Source organism: Alosa pseudoharengus, unplaced genomic scaffold, assembly GCF_046254945.1.
Source record: "Alosa pseudoharengus isolate Yale_2024_CS ecotype anadromous, Long Island Sound unplaced genomic scaffold, YU_APseudo_1.1 YU_APseudo_1.1_scf_1, whole genome shotgun sequence".
Lineage (NCBI taxonomy): Eukaryota > Metazoa > Chordata > Actinopteri > Clupeiformes > Clupeidae > Alosa > Alosa pseudoharengus.
Window position 1 is genome coordinate 55,466,955 of NW_027468564.1, and position 16,161 is coordinate 55,483,115.

The following is a 16,161-nucleotide window of genomic DNA, read 5'->3' on the forward strand; positions in this document are numbered from 1 at the left end:
AGGGAGAGAGAGAGAGGTGGTGCGTGGGTGCCTGAGCGCATCCAAGAGAGAGAGAGCATCCTGATTGGCCTGTTTCGCTAAATCAACCAATCAGTTTTCAGTGTAGGCGGGCTTTAATTGATCTCTTTTCTCCCGAACTTAATTAATCAGTTCAGTGTAGCGTCATAGCAGAGTCAGTGCCTCAAAAAAAACGAAAATGTAGGCTACCCTTGTCTCATTAGAGTAAAAAATAATGATAGACCTAGTCTTGCACGCTGCCCTGTTTGTAACAGTGACTTTAGCATTGCCCATGCCAGGTGAAATGATTGCAAAATACATGTTGAGGTGAGTTTAAGTGCCAATTAATGTGCATATTATTCAGGCCTATAGCCTAGATGGCTAGTTGCCAAGGCTACATGAAAACACCAAACTACCAAAATCTAAATATTTTCTATCTATAGGCCTTCCTTATTTGGTGTAGGCCGACTGACTAGGCTAAAGTTTTTTTTTTTCTTTTTTTTAGGGGGGGGGGGGGGGGGTCGTGATCCCTCCCTGAAATGACTTTTTGCAGGTTGGGATGTCTGCACACCTAGCCAATCAACAGTCAAAACACATCTGTGTCTACCTTGAAGCAGGAACATAGCGTCCGCATGACTTACAGTGTTTGCGGCCTACACGTGGAAGGATAACTTGGGTCAGGTTCTATTAGCATGGGGAGCAGGAAGCTTGGGGAAACAATTAGCCTGTATTTAAGAAAAATGGTCATACTTTCTATGGGGCCTTCATTACATTTACAACTGGAAAATCTAAACCAAAACTGGCATATGTAATCTGATATAATTAACATACCCATCATCTCGCATATGTGCTCCTGTGACTTGTAGTGGATTGGGGAGAGCAAGGATGGCCTTGATGCTTTGGTCCAGGCATCCAACACTCTTTATAGCACAGCACACAGCATTTAATTTTCCCTGCAAAGCTTCACTAAATTTAGTTAAAACAACAGATATTCCTAGGTGGAGATATCAGATACCAAAATGTATATAAAACACTGGAAGATGATGTAGGAGGTTGCGACCCTATGACATTTTAGTCATTGATTAAATCAATGTAATTTGAGGCTAACCGTGTAAATATACACTTTAGATCATCACATATTACATGAAAAACTGTTATTTCCCTCACCAATGAGCACTATGTAGAGGTCGTTATAAATATCAAAAGGATCTCATAAAACTAGGTTTTTCTATTTAGGATGAATCACCCCTGAGCCTCTTCGCTTTGGGTTTCATCTCATCTTAGGACTACTTCTACCAAATAGCCCTCCTAGTAGTTTTTCTATTTAGGATGAGTCCACCCTTAGCCTGCTCGCTCTGGTTTTCTTTTCATCCAAAGACTACTACTACAAAATAGCCTTGACTCCCTACGGAGGAGATTTTTATTTATTTATTTTTTACTCACCGAACGTTCGCCTTTTTGCTTGATCACTGGTTCTCGCTCCAACGTCTCAGGAGAATTCCCTTTCAGTAGGATCCCGTCACCGGGGGTCAGAAGGTCAGCCATCTCACCTTGCTGTCTCAGACAACCAAGGGCTTTCAGGATTTCAAATCCAAGGTCCCAGACCTCACCATGTACGGTTTTTCAGAAAGCTCGTTCTGACCCCAGATGTTGGGATCCCGGGACCAATTCTGTTAGGTAAATCAATTCGGAATCAAGAAGATGAGACAGGAGCCAGTGATCAAAATCATCCAATTATATTCAATCTTTGCAAACCAGCACAGCTGGTTGAAACAAAGAGTTTTACATTCTAAGAGTGCTTATATACTTTAGTGGCTACATAAGTCAAGCGTAACTACACCTATAGTCATACAATTCTCCTAATGGGTAGTCACTTAATCAAATGTTGGTGGTTTGTTATCTTACTTGTTGTTGTGAGCAGATCTCTCATATATTAGAATCTCAGGCTTCTCTGAGTATATCTTATTCTAGGGCTAGGGCTTGAATCACCAGGGGGAAAAAAAAGATAAGATGGGCTGTAGCAACCTAACAGCCCTGGTCTGCTTGTAAGTCTCTGGTTTACCCGTTGCTGCGTGTTCAGCTCCCTTACGGGTGTTTCCAGAGGCCCACCCCAGAACCAGGACTGAAAGATCACCCTCCATTTTGTTCCAAAGGAAACCTTTATCTTAGTTTGGCCCAACTAATGCTGCTGACCATGTGTGGCTGCCACAGACAGACAAAGCTGCCAAGTAAGTTAACTTTCCCTTAACAACGCAGATGAGGCGGATGTTTTCTTAGATTCAAATAGCTTTGCAGCTCCGAACAAACTATGCCAAATAGTAGTTCAAGCAGAGACAGGTTGACACTCAGACATGTTAGTATCAGAGAGGACCTTTAGCAGACAATTGCAAAGCACACTTACACATAACCCATAGGTCAGAAACATACATAGACATACATGTTGAGACAAAAACTGACTCATGTTCCTGATTGGTTACCGTAAAGTGACTGGTCTCAAAATTTGACAGATTGTCCAATTTAGCCAAACCCAGTGAATGTGATCTCTCGCCCAGACCCGTACTCAAAACATCTGTAACTCTCAGGAGATTCGTTGACTTAGATCGGTTTCGCGTGCGCACACAATCTGTTCCTTGTTTCGGGGCCAAATGCCCAATTCTGTCAAGGGCCTGATAGCTTACAGCTGAACGACCAGCGTTGCTGCAGCGTACCACCCATACAACAGTAATCTTGCTCAACTCCCTCTCCCTTGTTGTCCAGCGAGCCTGATAGCTTACAGCTGACCAACCAGCGTTGCTGCAGCGTACCACTCAGCCTGGACTGTAGCACTTTAAAGGAACAAAACGTACTACTTACCGAGAGCGCGTCTTTCCAGCGAGCTGAGGGATCACACACAGTAAATTTGATAAAAAGAACAATCCTTAATTCAATAGATCAATACAATCCTTATCAATCTCAGTGGGACCTCCATAAACCATCCCATCTCCTGTGGACTACACTGAATCAGACCCTGATTAGTGGAAGCCTGGCAATCCGGAGCACATAGCTACTGACGCAGCCATGCAGAACAGTGAAACACTGCAAAGTCATAATATTCCTGCTTATCTCTAAACACAGTCACACAGAGATATACACAGGGACAGTACAGATATCATACAGTCATTACATAGAATCATACTTTTAGTATCAAAGTGACCTACTAATGAGAAATGTAGAACATTAAACCACATATTAGAATACTGGACATAATGCAGAACATTAAACCATATATTGGAATATTGGACATAATGTTCTATTTCACTTTCTCTCAGTCCCCCTTTTTCAGCCTTTATGGCTGGAACATTTAATCAAATAATGTCACTGGGAAAATGCACAAAATATAAATGATTATACACTTGTTTCATTAAAGTTAGTCAGATCCAAATAAGCAGGTACTGTACATAACTAGATACATGATTTAACTAATTTCTCCATAAGTCATGAAAAATAGCTACACATGATTGGTGTACAATAACAACCACAGTAAATCAAAAGAATATATTTGGTCAATCCCTCTAAACTTCAGAAACTCGTCTATCATTTCTATATCAAGTTGGGATAATCCCATTGGTGTACCACCTTTTCAGATTATCAACCGATTTAGAGGCATCAAGACCTAAATCACATGTATATAAAAATAATAAGTTCTGAATCAAATACTCTCATGTGGGTTAACCTTTCAACACCACATACAACTAACACAACCAGCCTCAATATTTCCAAACACAACAAATTCCTGTATAGATTTGAATTATTTTTAAAAATGTAATTATTTATTTTAAACAAAATCACTAATATGTATAAAAAGCAAATAAGACAAGACTTTAAAAACACCTTATTGGTGAAAAAACATCAATACATTTTAGGAAATAATCCCTTATCGTTTGGTTTAATATATCCCAAAGTATGCAACAAATTACTCGTGTTGAGTACAGTAGAATCTTCTAGAAGGTCAAAACACTTTAACTGACAGTCTGATTCAGTTCACCATGTGAATCATTTTCTGCGCCTAGTCGTCATGGTCCAGCAATCCCAACAGTTTATTGATTTGGTTACCGTTCCTCACAAACAGATGTTTGGATGACTGTTTACCCCAAGGCTATTTTCTGCAAGACATCACACCTAACCTACCCGTGGCCCTGCGGATGGCACGCTTAGGTTGTAAACCATTTTTTGCCACCCCCTGTCCCTGCCCCTGCCCCTGCCTCTGTTTACTAGAAGTTACCACAGGCCCCTACAGTACGTGACCATAGCCTGGGAAGAAACAGGGCCACACGAATGGCTGAGAGGATTCAGCCAGAAGGGGGGGAGGGGAGGGGAGTGCCGCTGGTTAAAAAAAAGTCTCTCATGGGCTGTGGTGAAAACAGAAGCTGAGGTTACTCATGGCTGGCTAGAGCACCAGGGCCAGTGACTGCACGCTGGGCAGCGCCCGTTTAGGCCACTCATCTTTCTAATTCAGTCACTTGATCTGTGAGGTGACAGCCCTGAAAATAGCCCCACAGAGGGTATATAGAGCCCTATGGGCAAGCCCTCTCATTCAGAGCACTCCCACCACACTGCCTAGCCAGACAGACTTTAGGAGACAAGACAGTGAGACACCCCCAGAAGAGACGAGACGAGAGCAGAAGACCACAAGACGCAGAGAACCCAGAGAACCCAGAGAACCCGGAGATCAAATCTGACGCAGCAGCAGCAGCAGCAGCACCTTTAACAGAGAAGACCCGGAAACACCGAGGACTGCACTGCCCCTGAATCTTCTTGCATCTTGACTTTTCCCACATCGTTTTTTTTGTGAAAATGAAGTACCTGCAGTATCCCATCTCCAAGACCATGGGCTACAGCGACTGCGTGGCCAAGGACTGCGGGGCCATGCCATGCTCCCAGGCTGCCGCCTCCCTCAAGCCCATCCGCAGCGTCCACTTCCCCAACGACATCGTCTTCCAGGACTATGTGCGCACGGGGGAGCTGGAGCGCATCGGCCGCTTCATGCGGGCCAGAAGAGTGAGCCTGGACACCATTTACCACTCAGGTGAGTTGCCTGACCGGACCCCCTTCACGGGAGGAGAACCTGCATGCACATTTTAATCCACTTCTCAACATCAATGGCCCTGTGTTCTCACCGAATGACCAGTTTGAGAGACTGGGTCTTTTTGAAATGCATGCTTTATACAAACAACTTTATACCACTGGCCTTGCACTGAGCATCAAGAGCTGAGTTTGACGAGTCGGTCATGTCTTCACTGCAGGCATGGCAGCCATTCATGAAGCCGTGCTGTCCGGGAACCTAGCCTGCGTCAAGCTGCTGCTGGAGTACGGGGCGGACATTCACCAGCGGGACGAGGAAGGCTGGACCCCTCTTCACATGGCCTGCAGCGACAGCTTCCCAGAGATTGCCAGGTGAGCTCCTTCACCTTTAGTAAATCCACTACACACATGCACTTTTCCACTCACATAAGCACTTTAAAAAAAGATTTTAAAAAAAAACTACACTTTTCCATTCCGAATCCCTCTCTTCACCCTGGCCAGTGGCTACATACTGCAAGTTCACTGGCCCCAAAGGAAAGCATGCACACATTAGGAAAAGACTCATTGGATGCACACACATACAAGCGAACGCTCAGGTCATATGAGATAAAGCATGTCAGATGGGGGAACTGAAGCAGGGGATGGGGCAGATGCCGGAGTCTCACATAGCGCTGCCCTTCTGCCCTCTGCCCCTGACAAGCACGCAGAGGTCCGAGGTGCTAGCACGGTCGAGGTGGAGGCCCCCAAGCTGGGCCCCCCTGTTCCGTCCACCCCTGTGCTAAGCAGCGCTCTCTTCCTCTCCTCCTCTCTCAGGTATTTGTTGTCTCTGGGTGCCGACGTGGACGCCGAGAACGAGGACGGGGACAAGCCGGCGGACCTCATCGACCCCGAGTGCACGGAGCTGCTGGAGCTGTTCGGGGTGGACAGCGGCGACTGAGCTCCCGAAAGAGCCGTGGAGCTCGACGGCATCCTCAACGGTGTCCTCTCCTCTGTGTCCTACTCCTCTTTGTTGCCAGGGTGACAGAATGCATCGTTCCGCACGTCCATGAGAGTGGACCCCCAGGGACACCTGTGGCAGATTGTTGGGAAGAAGCCCCACCTGTTTTGGTGGCTTACTGATGGGACTGTGGCATGTTCATGCTGCAAGGGGCTCTGCCCGGTTACAGTGTGCACTTTTCTTTGGCTCAGAGGGAAGAAAGTGTTGAAGCCCTTGCTTGTACTTTACTGTACATGTATGTGCTTTTGGAAAAAGGCGCTTCTATTGTTTTTAGCTTGTTTTTGTTCTGTTCACACGCAACTTGTGTAAATACTTAATACACATTGTGAGTTTAGTTTTATAGTTTTAGCAGCAATATATGTGTATATACATGTAGTTATACATTTGATGTATACAAATGATTTACAGTGTGATGAATCTGTATTGTTGATTGTTCAGTCTTAATATAAATTGTTTTTATACTTTTTTTCCAATAAAGCCTCCTTTAAATACATACACTATCTACTTTATTTTTACCTGTCAAAATAATGTACTTCAATATGATACTTCATACCTTTAAAATAGCACTTCTGGATACACTTTACATCTAAGCAACAGTTTTAGAACATTTTGATAAAAGTCATGGTGACAAAGCACTATTACTACAGGATGTTATCAACAAACTACTGTGCTGATGCACATTTCACAACTCAGCTATGGGGGGGACTTGTTAGCTTCATATTGGTTCACGGTTTCACACATAGCTGAAAAAATAACCCATTGCTTAACTGGTGAGATTTTCATATAGTCATCCTAAAATGTTGCCTTCACATTTTCACAATTTATAACTTACAGTTGATTTTTAATGTTCAATTGCCTAGCTTCACAGATAGCCTAAGCAAATGTGATCTCTGAAACCCTCTAGTGGACAACATGAGTAACTACTACATCTCTGCAACCCTCTGCACAACATGGACTGTTGAGCAACTACTTATCAAGCTTTTAGACAAGTGATAATGTCCACCTCATTTGTCATACATAATATATTTAGTTTGTTTGTTTGACTGTCAAAGACAAAACTGAGACTCAATGTAAAAATAGTGCTTACACACCATGTTCGGTAGGCTATATTCTGGTTATTCCAATACGGAATAGCATGTCAGAGGAAAGGGTATGAAGGGGCAGAATTAGTGCTGCACAATTACCGCATCGCAATCACCAGTCTCTCGTCACATGGGTATGACTTCTATGTTAATATTAATATATTAATGATTATCGCAGTTATAGGCTACCTGCTGACTCAAAACACTGTCACTCTGTTTTGTGTGTTCTTAGACTTAGATGAATTGTTGTCATTTGATCTGTTTGTCATTTTGATGTGTCTATTTTAATACGTGTTCTCCAGTAAGAAAAGTACAATAATATCTTGGATAACTTGTGGATAAATCAACAAGTGTGCCGTCAGCAGACCTATAAGCTACACACACTTACTTACACTCACACATAAAGGACCTTAATAGCTCCAGCAGTGTGTACAGTTCAATATCTCACAAAGCTTAGTGTTGTACTGTGGCAGACTATGTCTTGTGCATCAAGATTTTATTATTTAAGTATCATAATCAGTTTATCAAACTCTACTGCTTTCACAGGTTACCACTGTTGTGGCACTGGCACTGCATTAAAGAGCAATATTTGCATATGTTACTTCAGTGCATACCTCTCTTTCTGAGTGCAAGGCTCACATGTGAACTAACTGCTAAGAAATCATTTTTAAAAATGAGCATTGCCATGGTCCTTTACTTCAACATAATGCCACCATCCTCTGAATACAAAAATGTGACATACACAAATTATGAACGTCGTCGTCTTTGTTGCACTGATTTCCACATTGTTTCCACAAATGTCTGTGTTTGAGTGTCTCTGTGTCATTGCAGACCAGGCAATGGCTTCATTCCTTAAACTTCCACTCCTGTCGACACATAGGGCACTGTTGCTGGACCTGCTGTGAGTTCAGCCACTTGAGGATACAGTGCATATGAAAGCAGTGGGAGCACTGGCCCCAGACCAGCGGGCAATCGTCTCCAGGAACCTTACCTGAAAACACAAGAGGGTGCATGAAGTCCTACTGGCACAAGAAATGATGACTAATGAACCTAGCTGCCATTCAGGCCCATTTGATGTTTCAGGTATTGACTGTATAGCGTCGCTACAATATGAAGCTATTATCAAACATAACATTTAATTTGGGTAACTTACAATCTGGACAGCATCCATTAAAAGGTGCGCGGCAGATACCACAGTTGTCATCATTGGCTACCCAGGACCAAGCTGCTACGCCGTTCCACTGTTTGATCTTCACCTTCATCTCAGACCAGCCTGATGAGAATAACGTCGAAACAACGGAATCTTGGGAAGAACCTAGCAAGAAACGGGCAAACGGCGAGTTTACAGTTACAGCTTTCAATACAGCCTTACAAGCCACTTAACTGTTCACAGATGACCACTGGCAACAGATCTGTTAACTTTGCGTCGTTATCGTAAATAACAGTTGCAAAGACTAAATTCAAAGCCAATTGTTTACATTACACACCATAGACAGCAACGTTATAAGATTAGCTATGAACAGTTATGCGAACTGACCCGCGCGGAAAGCAAACCAAAGCTACCTAGCTAAGCTATTCCAGCCGCCCTAGGTTTCTGCGTCCGACAAAACAGGTCAATTAAACATGGCTAGTACCTTAAGTCTAGCTATTTTAAAACGTGTTTACAGCGATATCATACGTCTGCTGAATTAATACCACTTGTTAAAACTGAGGTGTAGGCCAATTTCAATTTCTTCCCCTTTCCATGTTTCTCTCCCGACAGCCCTCTGCACCGTGTACGTCATTAAGTGAATGTTCACAGCGCCGCCTATTGTGTTGGAGTTGAAAGACGTCGAAAAGCTCAGCAATCCATCTTCCCTGGGACCCAGCAGAAAAAAAGTTTTGATATTAAGATTTCTTTTAAAGATTATTTTATGATTGAAAGAAACATGTTGCAACATTTTGTTTGTTTACCCTTGCAGTAGACATCGGGTCTTCATTTTTCAGAAAATATTAATTTAACATAATGATATTGCATTGAATTACATGAGTGAAAAACGCCATAGGGAGTGTCACGACCACTCTGTTTTATCTACCACTCTGGCCCAGAGTATGAGCTGCATTAGGGACCCCCATAGTCTGACCTCTGACCCCTGTCAGAGACTTTCTAATGAGGAGACACGGCACTCAAAAAATCCTCCATAGAAATGCATGGGGTTAGTTTGTAACGCCAATATGGCAGTTGTCTACACATATCCAAACCTGCGTGAAGCTAGCCCCCCATGTTATTAAAAAATGATTAAAAACACTGCTATGGCCAGCTTCACGCAGGTGTATAAAAGGTCAGAGCAATGCTGATGCCTTATCAAGGTTACCTGTGAAGCCTGATGTGGTTTATGAGTGGTACTTCCAGAGAAATTGAGACAGGCTACTATCTGAAATGCATGAGACCACTGGGGGATAGTTAAGATGAAATCCCTAGCCAGAAGTCTCTTGAACATGAAGTTATGAGTGTACCATTTGACAGCTGCAGCATAGGATGTCTGCTACTGCACCAGTATATACATGGTGTTACGCCCCTCTGCTCACCCACTGGCCCTGCAGTGACAGTGCAGCAGCCTTTGGGTGGTGCATGGGCAAAATCAGCCTAATTGTGTACACCTGAAGGTGTGGATAAGAAGCTCCTGAGTTGACCTTCAGGGGTTGGCATATTATTCACCACACCGGGAGTGAGTGGTGCTCTTGGGTGTGTGGGTCTTTTATACAGAACCCCTAGATTTTAGAATGTGTATTTGTTTTTTTTGTTGAAATAAATATTATATTTTTGATAAACTCTGATGTCCGTCTGTCTCCATACTATGTTGCGGCTAATGAGCTGGCCGTAACATAATTGGGGGCTCGACCGGGACATTTTGAACTTTTTATTATGGAGACTGGACCAGAGTTTTGGGGTGAGGTTTTTCATGTTGTTTTGGTGAGTATGGTTGTTTAGTGTTTGTTCGTTAAAGTCAGTTTTTGCACTTCCTGGACAGAATAGTCTGCATGGAGGCTACCCTGGGGAGGGGGCACGCTTCAGATTGCTGCAGTAAGCTGTGCTTGGTTTACTGTGGTGTACTGAGTTTAGCGTTAGCCTCGAGCCCGGTATGCCTCAGAAGATATAGTGAGGTTAGTCTAGTTAATTTGGTAGGTCCAGGAATTGCTTTCCGTGTTAATGTATTACACTGCTTTTTGACAAAACAAACATACTCACCACCCTTTTTGTCTTGAATTTTTTATTTATGTGTGTACTGTACTACTTGCATGTTATCATAAATGATCAGTAGCAGTTGTTTGTGTGGCTTGTGGTAAGCCCTGTGATGTGTATGAGCTTGGAGCTTGTTAGTTCAAATTGCCTCATCATTGCAGGTCCAGTGCGATGTGTTAGCACTGCGGGTGTGTGTGGACATGCCCACTGAGTGCATGTATATCGGCATTTATGGATGCCTAGATTATGAATGACCATGAGGTGAGTGTATTGTCTTTTGTGATATGACCTTTAGTTTTGTGGTGGTCAGCCCACTTTTGTAGATCACTTGTGGATGTTGCTAGCTAGGTAAAGGCAGCAACTTTGTGTTGTGATGAGCCACACTAGGTGTGATCGGTGTCGTGGGTGTGGCTTTGAAGGTGTTATTGGTCACAGGTGTGCTACACTGAATTTGTAGATTGCAGTAACTAGTTGTGGTATGAGACCACTGTGTGACCATTTGTGTGTGGTGACAACAGGTCACTTTTGGTTGGGATTATTAGTTGCTACTTTTGGTTGATGTGTAGTAACTTTTGTGAGTAATCCTTTTGGTTTGTGGCTGTTGTGCACCACTTTGTGGGTCACTTGTTTCTGATTTGTGTGCATGTGTAGCATTTGTGTGTTTGATCCTCATGTGTTCATGGGTAGTGGCATCAATGTTGGGCAAGTCCACTGGACTATCTGAGTGAGCATTTAGTTTACAGTGGTTCTGCTGTGTGCTTAGAACATTTGAATTCACAGATCCAGGTCTTTGTGTCTGATATACATGTAGTCTCTGTGCTGGATATTTTAGGAGATGTGTGGTGCTGGTCACCTGTCTGCTTACATGACTTAGGAAAGTCTTCTAGCAACTTTGTGTACGTGACCCTTTTGACCTGTGGCTGCAGCACCCCCACACTTTGGGTTTCTCTGTTCCCCTCTCCCTCTTTCTCCATCTTTTTCCTAGGTGTGGCAGACCGAAGACTGGAAGAGATCGTAGAGGAGGGGCTTTATTGTGTCTTTTTAGGGCTCCTAGAGGAACCCTTTTAAGGGGGGAAGTGTTACGCCCCTCTGCTCACCCACTGGCCCTGCAGTGACAGTGCAGCAGCCTTTGGGTGGTGCATGGGCAAAATCAGCCTAATTGTGTACACCTGAAGGTGTGGATAAGAAGCTCCTGAGTTGACCTTCAGGGGTTGGCATATTATTCACCACACCGGGAGCGAGTGGTGCTCCTTGGTGTGTGGGTCTTTTATACAGAACCCCTAGATTTTTAGTGTGTGTGTGTGTATATATATATATATATATATATATATATATATATATATATATATATATATATATATATATATATATATATATATATATATATATATATATATATATATATATATATATATATATATATATATAAAATTTTTTTTTTTTTTTTTTTTTTTTTGTTGAAATAAATATTATATTTTTGATACTCTGATGTCCGTCTCCATACTCTGTTGCGGCTAATGAGCTGGCCGTAACAATGGGATGGGCTTCAAGTCCATGGATGAGAATTCACCTTGATTTTGCTGAGGACCACAAGCAGATGTTTTTGGTAGTGATGGATGCACACCTGACACAAATTGCCTGCCATATTTAACATGTTTAAAACGGTAACCTTCACTCCTTGCAACACTGCATTTTGGTCGATGCTTTTACCTTCCCGAAAGAGATACGATGCGTACCAGTTATGTATCCACCTGCAGCCTGGTAGCCTACTTCCAAAACTTAAGCTGTTGTCAGATGTTCTGAGGACACAAATTGCCTATTGTGTTAATAACAATTTATGTAATGTGTCAATCACTATATTTTCCCTAACAATTTGACAACAGGAGCATATTCCATTAGCCCGCTTGCTTGTGAGACTCAGCCTAGCCCAGCTCCATTTTCAATGTGGCTCCAACACTTACCTTCCACCAGAAGGTGGAGCTCTTCAGGTCATGTGCACATGTGGACACAAAATCTGGTGCTCTTTTACCTCTAAGGGGCACTGCATGTGTTTTGGCTTTTTGGGTGTTGCGTTAATGCACATAACTTTTACTCCTCCCACAAAATTTGAGTTACGGAAAAAAGATGTCCCTCAGGAAGCTATCTGAATATCATCATGGACAGACATGGCCATGGGAAAGCTTCCTTTTGTCCTTTAAAAGAGGACCATCTCCATCAATAACTTCTGCTAATTGTGTTAAAAAGAGAAGCTCATGTGATAAAATTGTGACATGCTATCACAATAACACAACACAAACAAAACCTATTTTGCACTGACACCAGTGGAAAGCACAACAAAAAATCTGAGTCATTAGCTCAACCAAGTGCAACCTATGGAGTTACACACAGTCTGATGCAACATCAGCAAAGTCAACTAATCTTCCATGAAAACCGTAATATAGGGCACATGTGATAAACTGAGTAACCTAACAGGCTACGTAATGATATAAAATAACATTTATGATTATTCAATACAAGATTCCAGCAGCTTACCCATAATGTTACACTATGTGAAAACCAGTTTATCCATACTGATTTGCAATACTAGTAAGGAGCTAAGAAGGTTTAGAATTGGCTGACAAGGGCTAACCATATTTAAGTCAGGAACACACCATAGCTAAAGGATTTTGTGGAGGAGAGATATTTGCAGCCTCAGACAAGGGTGCAGAGCAGGAGGATGGTGTATCTGGATTTTGTGGCGAACAGAGGCTACGTTTGTCGTCCCCGACATGGATGCAGTAACACTCTGCTCTGTGTCAACACTCCAGCTGAGTGTTGGGCTCGACAATGGTGGCAGGATTCAGGGAGGGTGAAGGTGTCTGCTTTTTAATTAATCACCTATGGGTATGCATTACAGTTAGATTTAAGTTCATTTAACACATGTAAGTCTTTATTTTCTTGCACTTCATTTTGCTACACACTACATACTAATTGAGTGGAAGCCAGCCCGAATTTACTCTTCCCATAAAATTTGTTCGGAAAATTCGGAGGGTCTGAGATGTACAATACCAACCTGACCAGACAGGTGGACCAGCTACTCAGCACCAATGGCCAGCTTCAAGCCAGAATCTCTGAGCTGCAAAAGAGACATCTCTCAGGATGGAGATATTTCAATTCCCTCATCTGTTATTCAAACACAATGCATAGAGGAGACCTGGTTGATCATCAACAGCAAAGAAAAGGGGAAGTTTTCATTCATGGATTGGGAATCCCGGTTTGGATTGGACTGAGGAACAACCAGGGTGGGTGGGAATGGGTGGATAACACACTCCAGTCTAGAGGCGATGAGGGCATGGATGAGTATTTTCAGCTATGGTGAAGATGAGCAGAGGCCTGCAATATTGGGGATGTGAACGAAAGCAGTTTTGGTGACGTGACTGACATGTGGTAAGAAGGAGAGGGTGGGGTCAAAGATGGTTCCAAGGTTGTAGACATGGGTGGAGAGGGATTGGAGCCATCGATATTGAGTGAGAAGGTCTGGGTGTGGCAGGAGAGGGAGTTTGGGTGATGGAGGGGGAGCGGTGGGCTGGTTTATTATGGATGTTGTCAGTGGATAGTTATTTATTGCTTAGATAAAGGTTTGGTTGCTGCTGTGTAGTTATATTTTTAATTGTTTTAGGTAAGAAAGCACATAATCACATAAGGAAATCATCATGAAGAAGTAGATCATCTCACACACACACTGAAACCATTTCTGAAACCATTTCAAGATCTTGAAACGATGATGAAAATGATTTAGCCTATATTGATACCAGCTATAATGACATCTTTCAAATAGCTCTTATAGAACTTTGTGTGAAATAGCATGCTTCAAAACAGGGAACAGTTTTGTACAAAAGTAAAGTAAATGTTTTTGAACACACGTTAGCTCCGCCTTCTTACTCTATAAGACTCAGGCAGTTGTTCATCGTCACTTGTAGCTCCAGCAGTGCCAGACAGAGTCAAAGAGAAAGTGGCAGAGCAGAGAGACATGGCAGAAAATGGAACATACGCAAACAATGCTGCCTTTGAAATGAGTCCCACTTCTCAAGCAGATGTGAGTCCTTGTGGCAGACCTGAGAAGTCTACAGCCTCCAAGCCCTCTGGAGCGGTGAAGAACTACTCTAGATGGGCCGCGGTGTGTCTGGGACTGCTGTGTGTTCTGCTGCTAGCACTCAACATAGGATTGGGAATCAAATGCCTACCGGAGAAACGCCAGCTACAGGCTGAGAGGGAGCACCTGCTAGCAAGCCATGTGAATATCACCATGGAAAGAGACCAGGTATCGGCCAGTAATACCAACCTGACCAGACAGGTGGACCAGCTACTAGCAAGCCATGTGAACATCACCATGGAAAGAGACCAGGCATTGGCCAGTAATACCAACCTGACCAGACAGGTGGACCAGCTACTAGCAAGCCATGTGAATATCACCATGGAAAGAGACCAGACATTGGCCAGTAATACCAACCTGACCAGACAGGTGGACCAGCTACTAGCAAGCTATGTGAACATCACCATGGAAAGAGACCAGGCATTGGCCAGTAATACCAACCTGACCAGACAGGTGGACCAGCTACTAGCAAGCTATGTGAACATCACCATGGAAAGAGACCAGGCATTGGCTAGTAATACCAACCTGACCAGACAGGTGGATCAGCTACTCAGCACCAATGACCAGCTTCAAGACAGATTCTCTGAACTGAAAAAGAGAGGATGGAGATATTTCAACTCGTCATGGTATCTCATCTCCTCTACAGACAAAACGTGGTCTGAAGGCAGACAACAATGCAAAGACATTGGAGGAGACCTGGTGATCATCAACAGCGAAGAAGAGCAAGTTTTCATTCACGGATTGAGCTTGGGATTCAAGGCTTGGATTGGACTGATGGAAATCCAGGGTGTGTGGAAATGGGTGGATAACACACAATTGTCCACAAGTTACTGGGATTTTAATGAACCCAATCCTTTTTCGGAGGAATGTGCCCTCATTAATGGCTATGCCGGTGACCCATTGTTAAAATGGCATGATTATCCATGTCACGTTAAATACAGTTTCATTTGTGAGATGTCTGGTTTCTTGTAATACCAAGAAAGTCAGTTACCATTCTTGCTTAATAAGATTTATATTCTGTAATATTCCCAATACTTTGAAGACATCATTGTCTGACCAAATTGAGATGACAGGGACTTGCTGATATATTGAGTGCCAGTAAAATCCCTATTTTGAGAATTCCTTTGAGAAGATCTTTAACTGTAACTGGTCAGTTCTCATCTTTATTATTCCTGGATTATTATTAGAGCTTATTTGATACTTGGCAAACTGACCAGATACTTGATACGTATTTTGACATGCAATAGGGAGAATAGCACTGAAATCCACGTAAATGCAGATTCAAAACGATGACGTGCATTTATATGTATGCTTGAACATAAAAAGCTGAAATAAATGTAATGTATTTTGTCCATGTGTTGCGTATTGATGACTTTAACAAGTCCCAGTGTTAAAGGTCTTGCTTCCCTGTTATTATGACCGCCGCGCAGCGAAGCGGCGGTCATATAGGTTTAGTCAGATTTTTTTTTTTTTTTTTTCGCATGCCCAAATTTCTGTCAATGATTCCCGGGACACTGAAAGACCGGGGTACACGAAACTTGGTGGGCATGTAACCCCACACGGATAGCATGGAACCATCGTTTTTCGTTTTGATCTGTAGCCCCCCCGCTGGACTGGACCCCCGAAAGGAGGGTAGGGCAGACACAGTTTTCTGTGAATATCTCGAAAA

General features: G+C 43.0%; 3 protein-coding genes across 7 annotated transcripts; 2 read left to right on the forward strand and 1 right to left on the reverse strand.

The window, feature by feature from the left end:
- The first annotated feature begins 4,634 nt into the window (after positions 1 to 4,634).
- ppp1r27b (protein phosphatase 1, regulatory subunit 27b) lies at positions 4,635 to 6,240 on the forward strand. The gene is made up of 3 exons (XM_076293650.1): positions 4,635 to 5,062; positions 5,280 to 5,430; positions 5,872 to 6,240. Exons 1-3 carry the CDS (start codon positions 4,831 to 4,833, stop codon positions 5,993 to 5,995), a joined length of 507 nt encoding a protein of 168 aa, XP_076149765.1. The 5' UTR covers positions 4,635 to 4,830; the 3' UTR covers positions 5,996 to 6,240.
- A 1,356-nt stretch (positions 6,241 to 7,596) lies between these two features.
- Positions 7,597 to 8,910, reverse strand: anapc11 (APC11 anaphase promoting complex subunit 11 homolog (yeast)). Of its 5 annotated transcripts, none has more exons than XM_076293680.1 (3): positions 8,833 to 8,910; positions 8,291 to 8,452; positions 7,597 to 8,128 (listed from the first exon to the last, which is right to left on the reverse strand). In XM_076293680.1, the coding sequence occupies exons 2-3, from the start codon at positions 8,397 to 8,399 to the stop codon at positions 7,983 to 7,985; spliced, it is 255 nt and encodes an 84-aa protein (XP_076149795.1). In that variant the 5' UTR covers positions 8,400 to 8,452; positions 8,833 to 8,910; the 3' UTR covers positions 7,597 to 7,982. The 5 variants fall into 5 exon arrangements, with proteins under 5 accessions (XP_076149795.1, XP_076149804.1, XP_076149813.1 ...); XM_076293689.1 differs by having other exon boundaries at positions 8,772 to 8,909; XM_076293698.1 differs by having other exon boundaries at positions 8,701 to 8,909.
- A 5,425-nt stretch (positions 8,911 to 14,335) lies between these two features.
- Positions 14,336 to 15,842, forward strand: LOC143133776 (uncharacterized). Its single transcript, XM_076293643.1, has one exon. It carries the CDS (start codon positions 14,370 to 14,372, stop codon positions 15,462 to 15,464), a length of 1,095 nt encoding a protein of 364 aa, XP_076149758.1. The 5' UTR covers positions 14,336 to 14,369; the 3' UTR covers positions 15,465 to 15,842.
- The last annotated feature ends 319 nt before the right edge of the window (positions 15,843 to 16,161 follow it).